The sequence below is a fragment of the Apis dorsata genome, unplaced genomic scaffold (genome assembly GCF_000469605.1).
Source record: "Apis dorsata unplaced genomic scaffold, Apis dorsata 1.3 scaffold_515, whole genome shotgun sequence".
Classification (NCBI taxonomy): domain Eukaryota; kingdom Metazoa; phylum Arthropoda; class Insecta; order Hymenoptera; family Apidae; genus Apis; species Apis dorsata.
The window spans coordinates 76,421-88,581 of record NW_006263741.1 but is presented as its reverse complement, the minus strand read 5'-3'; the positions used below and the strand labels follow the sequence as shown (position 1 = coordinate 88,581).

General features: G+C 26.0%; 2 protein-coding genes across 4 annotated transcripts in view; one reads left to right on the top strand and one right to left on the bottom strand.

Moving 5' to 3' along the window:
• The window catches only part of LOC102681297 (phosphatidate phosphatase LPIN3), a 12,353-nt gene extending 7,780 nt beyond the window's left edge, over positions 1-4,573 (bottom strand). For 2 of the 3 annotated variants that reach the window (XM_006620398.2, XM_006620399.2), the window contains exons 1-2: positions 4,303-4,573; positions 238-1,111 (exon numbers count right to left, since the gene is read on the bottom strand). In XM_006620398.2, coding sequence (XP_006620461.1) covers positions 238-426 — 189 coding nt within the window. In that variant the 5' untranslated portion in view covers positions 427-1,111; positions 4,303-4,573. Of the gene's footprint in view, positions 1-237; positions 1,112-2,639; positions 2,770-4,302 lie in introns of those variants that run through there. The other variant, XM_031512728.1, reaches the window with a different exon arrangement.
• A 4,149-nt stretch (positions 4,574-8,722) lies between these two features.
• On the top strand, positions 8,723-10,198 carry LOC102681166. Its single transcript, XM_031512749.1, has 5 exons — positions 8,723-8,964; positions 9,217-9,352; positions 9,433-9,582; positions 9,664-9,815; positions 9,937-10,198. The coding sequence occupies exons 1-5, from the start codon at positions 8,888-8,890 to the stop codon at positions 10,160-10,162; spliced, it is 741 nt and encodes a 246-aa protein (XP_031368609.1). The 5' UTR covers positions 8,723-8,887; the 3' UTR covers positions 10,163-10,198.
• Positions 10,199-12,161: the final 1,963 nt, after the last annotated feature.

The window sequence follows — 12,161 nt, the reverse complement described above, 5'->3', positions numbered from 1 at the left end:
TAAAAAAAAAAAAAAAAAAAGTTTCATTAAAATTATCTTAAAAAAATATTTGATGTAAAATTAAAATTGAAAGTATGAATTAATCTTTGATATAAATATTTAACAAAACAAAATATGAATAGAATAACAATAATTCCAGAAGTTTCTATCTAAAATTATTTTTGAAAAACATTTGAATAAATATGAATTAATTATAATAATTATAAATATATAATATAAAAATAAATATAAACTTACTACTTTTTCTCTGGAACGAAGAACACCGAGCTTTCCAAAACGAACATGAAAGGGTGAACAAGTAAATGATCCATCCGGTTGTTCGACGACAATAACATCGATAGCACCAGTGAGTGTCGCCGCGTTAATTTCATTGTAGAAAACGCGAAAGTTACTTATGAATTTCCCAATGTAGTTCATACTGTACATTTTATACTAACGTATCGTTGAACCACACTCAAAATATATTCTCGTTAAAATATTTCACCGCGTTACAGTGATGTGTGATTTTCAAAATACTTAAAAATTGCCGCGAAATTGAAGAAATGTATTTGTTTAGTCTTTCTTCTCGAAAAACACCGAGTTCAAATACATCCAATATGAAAATTGACTTAACCACATCGAATCATTATTTTTTAATGGTATTAAAATCGATGAAAGTTATTATTAGTTTTTGTTCAAATAAATCAAAAACTATAATTGAACAGTGTTTCAATAAAATCTAATACCGTTAGTTACCGTTACGAGAAGATGCAGAACTGTCAAGAATTTGAAGCCGGGCAAATACTTCGAGCGTGTATCTATAATAAGTTTATTACGTAGATTGTGCATCAAAATGCACGATTAAACGAATAGCACGTTCAAAATTACAAACAAGTTCAATAGATTACACTTGCAAAACTCAATCAAAATTAAAATTCTTTGTTCTCATAAATGATTTGATGAGAAATCCACCCGACTACCAGCAGACGGTAGCCCAAATTGACGTTAGAACGGGTCACGTGCCCAGACTTGACCAATCCAAGTTCTCAAATACATCGGTCAATAAGGTTTAATACCACGTGACGTTATAAGAGTCGCGGGTTACCGCGACTTTTAAATGTTATTGCTCAATCTGAAAACATAAAAGAGATATTTATTTATTTAAATATATTTTTTAAAAGAATCCTCAAATTATTTCTAAAGTAAAAAAACAACGAATATTGCTTTATTTGAATTCATAAATTTTAAATTTTCAAGTTGAATTTTTTCTAAAATTGAATTTTTTCTAGAATTGCTTAATATTTAAATTTTAAGACAATTAAAAAAAAAAAAAATAATTTTGTTATTCATTTTTTATATTCATTTCGTAAAAAAACGGGAAAGATTTTAAAAAAATGAAGGTAACAAAGTTTTCCGTTACCTTGTTGAATTGTGCATTATGTAATTATATGATTTTATCAAAACAGTATCTCAATTGTTGTATTTTGTTTTAGAAGCAATATATATGCACAATATATATATATATAAATATGTGAATTTTTCATTAATACGAAAAATATATAATCATAATTTCATATAACATTTAAATAAAGTTGCATTATGTTTGAAATAAGATTAGATAAAAAATCGATAGAAAAATTGAATATTTATTTAAATCATCACAGAAATTTATTTAACGATGTGCACGAGAACACTGCATGCAAAGTGTTTTTGAATGCGTGAAATTGATCCATTATCTCTTTACCAGTCATGCGCCAACTATCGTCGAGAAAAAGATGTATTTTTGTACCTCTAAATCTTATAGACTAATATGTATTTTCGAATAAATCGAAATTTAAAAAAATAAAAATAAAAAAAATTTTTTTTATATAATCAATCACTTTTTTTCTTTCTTTCAATGAATACTATATAATTAAAACTACAAATTACAATTAAATTCTAATTTTCATTGTTTTATTTTAAAATAGTGAAATAGAAAGATTCTTAATTCGGAAAATTCGTTAAACATTTATCGCAATAAATCTACATGATAATATATTTGAATTTTTATGATAAATATCATACAAGATCATTCGATTTTATATAACTAAATCTTATTATTAATTTCAATTTCTTTTTTTTTTAATAAATTTAAAAAAAAGATTTTTAAATATAATATATTCTCACAAATTATATTATATTTTTCTATATATAATATAATATTTCTATTCATTTCTTCTTCGATTTATTTCTCATTATTATTATTCATTCTTTATTATTATTTATTCATTTATTTTATTCTTAATTTTCATGATATTGAAGTATTACACATATAAATATTATTAATGCTACTATTTTGATTAATAATTAAGCGTTAATGTGAAATGCAGGTGGCACTAGCACGCGTAACAAGATATAAGTTGAACAAAAATGTCATTGATAATCAATAAAATCGAAGAAGCAAATGTTTTCGAAGAAAAGTAGTATTTTTATGCGTAAACTGTTCTAATAATTTTATTGAACGCATGTTGCAATGTTGAATTCAGGGCCAAGGAATCACGAATTAGTAATAATTATTACATTCACAGAATACATAGTTTCTTGACATTCAGCGACTTGCCAAAATTGAACGACATTCAAGCCAAAACAGAACATAAAAGTATTTTTTGCTTCTTACTTACTGAATATAATAATATCTTCCTAACCTTCAAATCTTGCAATACTAAAGTTTCAGTTGCTAGTAATTTTTCTTTTTGTTTTTTAAATTTAGAGTTTATTTCAATAACACTTATGAAATCACGATATTATTGAAAGAATAACTATGAAGAAAAGAAAAAATAAAAATAAAAATAAAAAATGCATATTATATTGTATACATGCAGAATATCTGCGTTTTTACCATATTCATTATAGTTTCTCTTAGCAGACACTAGTAAACATGTATGGTACTTCTACGTATATGGTAAATGTGACGTAAAACTAACAAGCGAAAGTAAACCGTTTGTAAACGAAAGGTCTGATCGAGCGTACTGTCCTCTTTCCTGTTCTCCTGATCCATCCCTTCCATAATCTGTCGTAGATTTATTTTAAATTTCCAAAGAAAAATGAATCGTTGATTTTAAAAGAAATGATATACATAGAAGCTAAATTTCATGATGAGATTATTAATTCTAAATAAAATCATTATCTTTCAAAAATAAATAACGAATTATAAATGATTAATGAAAAAGAAATGGAAATCGAAATAAATTAATCGATTTCATAATAAATTTTTTCCAAAAATTTTTACTGATTTTTACTGAAACGGCTTTTAAATAACGGATTTTAATAATTTTTACATTAAACCTCGAAAGAACTGTTATTTCACGAGTAGTCCTTTCAATTTTTCTTGTTAAATTAATTAATTATTTAGTTAATTCGCAGAAATATAATTATGTGATTATCGTATCTATATTGCAATCGATAAATATATATCTATTAAATACATTTAAACACAAATCTAATTTCGAAATAGACTATTTCTTATTCTATTCGTATCTTTCTTTCCATTCGTTCTCACCTTTTACTTTGTTGTATGAATCAACGGAAAAGTTGGAAAATAAAGATAATAAATAAAATATCGTTGTGATAATAGTTTACGATTAAGAATTCGAAATCAAAATCTAAGAATCCTCGATGATTTAGTTCAAATATAAATTAATTTATTGATTATAGACACGACTGAATTTTACACATAATGCAAAATTTTTTTCTCTCGCGTAAAATTAAGCAATCAATATAATATTAATATCAATATTATCAGTATAACATTGATCAATTAAACAATTTCCGAGAAATGGAAAACAAATGGATTTCAAGTAAAAATGATTCGACAGAAAATTATATCGCGATTATATCACGAAAAATAAACCTTGTTTTAGACCTTGAGCTTTGATCTTTGAGCTTTGATCGTTCTATTCTTTGGTTTTGAGCTTTCGATAAAAATATACAAAATCGAATCTATGAAAATATGCAAAATCGACAAAATCGAAAGAAACACTGCCAAATGGAAGAAGCGAAGATAGATAAATTATGCAATTATTCTTCGTTTCTTCTTGATGTTTGTTTGGAAAAGATATGTTTTCATTTTCATTTCGTTTTATTTTTATAAAATTTAATATAATATATTTTCAACTAAATAGCGTTTTCATATATAATAACTATGTAAACAAGTATAGTATTTTATTTATTGTTAAATTGCATTGTATAATAAAACCAACATATATTTAAATACTTATAGACATGTATAGTTACACTCTATGTTTAATATTTCTGTTTCTACTATTGATATAGACTCTCACTCACCTATATATGATCCATAATTCCACTGTTGCGAAAGATTAAATTATTTCTTCAAAATTAATACTAATTCCAAACGAATATATGATTTAGCGTGTACTTTTGACAAATTTTGCGAAAATAAAAAATCTCTATCAACGGAAGAGAAACTTGCATGAACCGTTTCGTGCGAACATTCAAGTCAAACTGACTGAGTCAGCGACCGGAGAATCTCTTGACTCTCGATACTGCGCTCACGTTTTATCGTGGCCTCTTGCGATGGCTTAGCAAATATACGCTGATCTAAAGTTAATATATACCATGCGTCATAACATACATATCTATACATTGAACATATCTATACATATATATTGTATGTAACGTATAAGAATTGTAATGCTGGTAAATACGATCCTTGTTCAGCAGAGAAAACGCACGTGGCTTATGTTTTTACCATCGAAAGCTTTCCGATTGGTTGTTGGATACTCGGAACAGCGGTCGAGCCTTCTTTTGCCTTCTTACTTAGAAGAATGGGAGGAAGTGAAACACGCTATTGGATCATTGACCTATATTGCTTTGTACGTAACTGACTATCACCCCGTCATATTTTATCGTGAAATAATATATTTTTTTTTGACAATTACGTCAATGAAAAAAACTTGTTTTTTTACATCATCTTAAATTAATTTCATCTTAAATTTTTATATTAATGATAAATTCGTTAAAATAATTAATTTCATCAAAAATTTATCAGTAAAATGAAAATATGTAATTATATATATTATTTATTATTATAAAAAAAATAAATGATTAAATAAATACCAAGTAACGCAATCGAAAAGATACTGGTACGAAGGTCAAAAAAATAATTTTTAGTGACAAAGCTATCTTTCAAACAAAAAAATACTGGCTACTGCTACGTTGTTTACCGTATATTTACACTATTACGTGGTATTGTAGCTAGAATTGGCTCGATCAAAACGGAAGTATTTACACCTACATGCGATCGCGCATGATCGCACTGAAAAACAAATTAATTTCACAACTAAACGATAATAGCTTACTGATCAAACTTTCCTATTGATCTACCGTGTACAATAAGATTAGGATGGCATTAAGAGAAATGTATATTCGATAGTGATAAACAATATTCGATTGAGAACGATATTTTGCAACGATGTAAAATAACATTAGTAAAATGATAATATATTTTTAACCTCAATGTTGTTTTGTAAAGTTTTCTTTGTAATGAATCGCTACAAATCGATAATTTTCGAGCTATTGCGTAATATCGCAAGGTCATTTATTCTGCGCGCGCAAGTGCTTCATATAACATAAATTTTTCATTTATTAAATGGATAAATCTTAAACAAATTTTTTGGATTATTATTATAAATTTATAATATATAAATTTAATAGATGATAGAAAGTGAATTATCAACTTTTTGATTAACAGTTTTAGTATTTAAAATATATGTAATTATATATTTGAAATAACTGAAAAATTTTATAATTGTATGATAATGCCTATTTATAAAAATACATTTTCAAATATTTAATTAATATTAAATTTGCATTGTCTATTTATAAAACATAAAAAAAATTTATTCAAAATTAAAAATTTAAATTTAATCTCATTTATTTATTAATGGTGAATTTATGATTCACCATTTTCCTAATTATTTATCTTTCATGCCAAAAAACAAACGATTTTTGGAAAAATTATAAATAAATTTTCATATTTTTAATTGCGTTTTAATGATAGTGATAATTTTTAAAAATCAATACAGGTCAATACAATTTCATATGAGAAATGAGATCATTTAACCTAATAAATGTATCTAAAATACAATATTTCATATGATGAAATAATTTCAACTAATAATAAAAAAATGTTAGTTTTATAATTTGTTATTTTTGTATATATTTAACAATAATTTTTTTATTTTGATTTGTTCGATTGTCTCGATTGTTCGGTTTTATTTTCTTTATGTCGCATTATCTTGATTGAATTGATCAAAAAGAAAGAAAAATATATTGATTAAAAGGTAACGTTAGTAGTGATAGCTTCGTGAGGGCACCACATAGCGAACGATACTTATTTACGTCGATAATATCGACCAATCATTATACTTAACTCGACATGGTTCAAGTCCGTGCTCTTATTTTTCGTAGTTTAATTTGACATATTTATTAGATTTTACTAATTTACTTTTTACAAATTTAATCAATAACAATTTGTAAATAAGCAAACTAATTTGGAAATTATGAAATGTTAAAATGTTTAAAAAATTATAAAATGTTAAATATTTAATTCATTGATCAATTAATGATTATTTGTGAAAAATCAAATGCGAAATGATTTCATAATATTGCTAAAAATTACATGATTAATATTTCGTAACATTAGTAAAATCAATCAAGAGTAATAAATATGTCAGAAGAACAATTTATTTATTTAACATAATATAATTTCTTAAAAATTATTATTATTAATACTAAATGAACAAAAATATATAAAAAAAAAAAGTAAATATAAATATATATTTCATCAAATCAATGGATCAATTACTTTTCATATCGAGAGTTACATTATCGAGAATTAATAAAAAAATTGAAAAATAAAATTGATAAAATAGATTTATTGACAATTGATCGATATTCATCAAAATCATTGAATGTAAGACTCGACTATGATGTATCTCAAAAAATATTGAAAATAATTCCATAATGTATTTTGGATTGTTTCGAGTTATTTGTGATATTGATTTTTTTAAAAATGAAAAATATGTCTAAAAATTTTATTAAATTAAAAGAAATTATAATTTAATTTTTTCTCAAATAATAAGATATTATTATATGCATATTATTTGTAAGAAAAGTTTAAAGTATATAGCGAATGAATTGATAATTTCTTTTTTATATTATCAAGTTTCAACATATTTTTTTAGATGAATGTGTAATATAATATTTCTAATTATGAAATATTAGAATCGATTATATAAATATTCAGACACTGCCATTATATATATGGTACAAATAATAGGATATAATGAAGAAAGGAGAAAACGATGAAAAACAGAAAGAAAGAAAAAAGAAAGAGATTTGACAGATTTTTTTTTTATATATAAGAAGATATGAAGAAAATTTCATTTTTTTTTTTATCAAAATCATGATGATCAAGAACATATGACTTTTTTTTATATTGTGGTAAGTTTCTTAGTAAACATGATTACAATGATTTGTTACAATGAATATTGAAATCACGTATCACAAGTGTGCAATTTATCAAAATAAATTTTAATTTTATTTTTTAAGTGAAAAAAAAATATTTTTTTATAAATAATATATATAATGCATAATTAATTAAATTTTTTGCAAAAATATAATAAATTCTGAAATCAAAAATTATATTCGAAGATTTTTTTACCTCGTTATGCTTTCTTCTACAAAAATACTTGTTCTATTGAAAGTAATTTACTTTCCTTTTATTTTTTTATCCTAAAATCATTCATTTACCTACTAGAATAGTAAATAATTGAAATTGTAAATTTAAAAAAAAAATAAAATTAAAAAAATGAAAAAAAAAAAAAATAGCTAGGAAATGATCGATGAAATTTATATTTTCTTTCCAGTTTTTCCTATTTTTATTTTTTGTTTGCATCGAATTAACATTTTTTTTTTTCTTTAAACTTGGTGCACATTTATCGTGATTTTTTGATAGATTTATTATTACAGATAGAGATGAAACAAAATCGACATTATATTTAACAATTTTTTATAAAAAATAATAGGATAATTTCCTTGAAATGTATAATTTAAGAATTATTTTATATTTTATCTATTTTATTTATTTTTTATTTTTTATTTTACTATTTTTCTCACACCAATACAAAAGAATATTTATAAAGGTAATTAATTCTGATGAATTCGCATTAATTTTCATATTATCAACTGAGTTTATTTAAATAAATACTTTACATTAATCAATCAAATATTTGAATTTCAAATTTTTTTCGATAAACAAGAGTTGAAAATTTATCTTTTACTATCTTATTTCTGAAATTATTACATATTAGAATAAATATTGTATTAAACAATTTTTTATTTTTAGGTCTATCAGATTTTTCTCTAATAAAAGTATTTTGTTGAGTCAAACGATAATGGTTTGTTACCAATATCAATGTTTTTTTCATCAAAATACAAAGAAAATTAAAGAAACAATAATCATTCGAGAATATATTGATCTCATAAACGAGAAATCTTATTTTGCAGCCATTTTTAAGTTATTTATTATGAAACTCAAAATTTCAAGAAATTATTGTATGTAATACAATAATTTATTTTTAATTCAAAATCTATACAATTCAGTTTGCACCAGAATATTTATACATTATTGATCATATCTAATTTTATCGATATATCAGTTGATATGATATATTTATATCATTATTCTGAGTTCTTTGGTCAATAAAATACTTTTCTTTACTGATTAAATTCGATAATCAGATAAGCAACTAGATAATGCAACGAAATCACAATAAAAATACAGAAGATAAGTATACGGTAGTCACATCGTCGATAATTAAACATTTGTCTACATCAATTCATTATGATTGTTCAAATTCGATTATTTTTTTTACTTTCCATTTTATTCACTGCTAGTTTTGCGAATTTTCAAGATGCTACGTAAGTTCTTTTAATTAATTAATAATTAATAAAAATAAATTAATTATTATTAGTAAATTTTATTAGTAAATTTATTAGTAAATTTACTAGTAAATTATCTTGTTTTTAATACATGAATTTCGATAATATTCATTGTACAATGAAATATTGTATAATTGTATTCATTCGCAATAATTATAGAGAATATTAAATTAAAAAAAAAAATTTTCAAGAAAAAAGACTAATCTTAAGTATATTTTTCTTAAAATATAGAAAGAATAATGAAAGTTCTGGAAAGATGTCGACTATAGTCAATAAATTATTCGACATGGCATTACCTTCAATTAAAATATTTATTTTAAAACATAGATTAGATCCTATGAAATTGAAAGATTTATCCCAAAATCTGGTATTTATATAATTTATATAATAAACTTGATCAAAATATATCAAATTTGAACGATAATTATTTTTTTATTTTTATAATAGAAAGGAGTAATAATTCACCATAGAACTCTTAATTTAACGAAAGGTTCTCTTGAAGGGTTATCAAATGTAAATCGGGCAAACGATATTATTTTGTCTTTTGAAAACAAAATTCTAACTCTAGATGCAACTCTAAGATTCAATGATCTTAAGGTAAAAGATTAAAAGAATCATAATATTATCGAATATACTTTTAAGAAAAATCATAATAATACTTCAATTTTAATTTTTTAGGCTAATTATAATTATCATCTTTATGATTTACTAATCAATAAAAAAGGAAAAGTTTATGGTTATATCAAGGACATGGAGATACGAATAATTATAGATTTAAATATGAACAATTATAAAGTTGCTGTTCCTATGGCTAATATTGTTAAATTAAAGTAATTATTATTATATTTATACAAATTTTTATCAACTGCTTTTATCAACTTTGTCTATAATATATATAATATGTATGAAAAGTAATTTTAATTTTTTGATTAAAATTTTTCTTATTTTCAGCAAATTTGATATCGTTTTTAAGGGTAATATAGATGATCCAATAGTAAATGCTGCAATTAAAGCTATTAGTAAAGTATTTCGTACAAATATTATAAATATGGTGAATACAGAATTTTCGAAGGTATTGCAGGAATTTGTAGACGAAATCAATAAGAAGATACCGCAACCTAACCAAATATTAGATAATGATAATATTTGGTATTATTTAAAATCTAATTTATCTTAGATAGGCTTTGTTTCATCTTTACAATACAATTTATTGAATTAAAAAAAAGATATGTAAAATATCTTGTAAAGATATGTAAAATAAAAGATGATGTAAAATATAAAGATGTAAAATAATAAAGCATCCCATTTCAATATATGTTTCTAGTAGAGTTTTAAAATATCTAATATTTTTATATTTAGGATATTATTACAATTATAATATAATACATATAATATCAGGTCATACCTGAGTTGCGCTTTGTATAGGTTAGATGAATAGACTGGATACATATGCAAGTTAATTAATCTGTTATTATCCACTTTTGCGTACAATATAATCCATATTCTTTCCCATTCCATTTTAATACTTAACATATGTTATATATACGTTTAGAATTATCATATACTAGCCATCAATATAATTTTTTGTATCTTGCGTTATATCTTTCGTGTATACTGTGTTTTATATTCTATATATACCAAATAACATTTTCAGATTAAATCAAATCAAACAAAGATGAATCGATTAAATTCGATTCGAATCGAATTATATCGATTTACATATATATATATATCGAATTAAATCGAAAAATAACGACCAAAGCCGAACTGAACGATCACGTGCTACATCGTTACGGCAGACATTGGAAACGAGCAAGTAAACGAATAGCAGTAAGCAGTAAATGTCGCGTCGCTATGGAACCGAGTCGAGCCGAATTGAACCGAGCCGAAACGAGCTATACCGAGAGATACCGAACTGAGAGCGCAGGACGCTTGTTTAGTGACAAATGCACGCATCGAAAGGAGCAACTGTCAAACAGCTTTTCGGGTTAGCATCGATCGGAAAACGACATCAACTATAAAACTTTAATTCAAATACACATCGTGATCCACGCATTAACGATAATTGTTTCAACTTTTTATATTTCTAATCCTATTAGGACAAGAAATGAGTATTATAAAGAGAAATTGATAAGAACGATCAAAATGCAACGTGTTAAGGAAGGCGGAAATGCATTCTCACAACATATCGTATCAGAATCGCGGTGAAAGGAAGAAGGGTTCGATGGGAAATTGGTGCAGCACATTGTTTAGCAAATGAAACAGGAATCGGTGAATTCGTGAGTGGTATAAAGGCAGAAAAGAACAGGACAGGGCAGAATTTTTGAATATTCGAAAATATGTTTGATTTTGAGGTTGAAAGTCCAAATTTGAGTCATCATCAAAAATATAACGATATCAATTAGGAAAATAAAATAAAGGAAAAAAAAAAAGAAAAAACGAAAAGATTGAAGCTTTAGTAGTAGAACGATTGCAAAATTTTAAGATTTGAGAGACAAGCGGAGATTATAAGCGGTGACAAGCGGTGACGAGCGGTGGCGCGCGAAGCGGAACCGAGTCGGACCGAGCGGAACCGAGCGGAGCCGAGCGCAAACTCGAGCGAGGCCGAAGCCGAAGCTGAAACCATAGGCAAAAGCGAAGGAAGGTTCGGACTTGGGTTCGGCGCGGTAGCGCTGGTTAGCGAGCGGATAAGCAGCTAACGGATCGGCGGCGTATCGCGAGCAGCCGAGAATGTGCGCGCGCGTTTAATAATTGACTGCTCTTCTTTTGGCAGAGCAACTCATATCGAACTTGTTTCTTGAGGCGAGTGCGCGTCTTCCTGGCTGGACGCGCGCGTGTACCGGCCGTGTATGGACGGCGGCACGCGTGCACGAGTCGAGGAGGAAAAAGCCCTGGATTCGTCTCGCCTGCGATCCTCCGCTCGGCTCGGCTTCACAAGTTCCTCCTCGGCCGGCAGCTCTCGTATCGCCAGGCGTAAAAGGAAGAAGAGGAGACGACAACAACGACGAAATAGTAACGTCGACGACGAGGACGAACTCGTCGTCGTCGGTGGCGGTGGCGGTGGCGAAGTAAGCACCGTCAACGAAACTGTCGACACAATCCTCGCGATTAAGGAAGAACCGCAACAGCTAGGAGGGCAAGTGATATCCAGCCAGGAATCGACGAAACCACCGAAA

Coding starts and splice junctions, on each gene's coding strand:
- LOC102681166 (XM_031512749.1), top strand. CDS start 8,888: ATGATTGTTCAAATTCGATTATTTTTTTTACTTTCCATTTTATTCACT. Junction 9,583..9,663: donor TAAGATTCAATGATCTTAAG/GTAAAAGATTAA, acceptor TTAATTTTTTAG/GCTAATTATAATTATCATCT. Junction 9,816..9,936: donor GCTAATATTGTTAAATTAAA/GTAATTATTATT, acceptor TCTTATTTTCAG/CAAATTTGATATCGTTTTTA.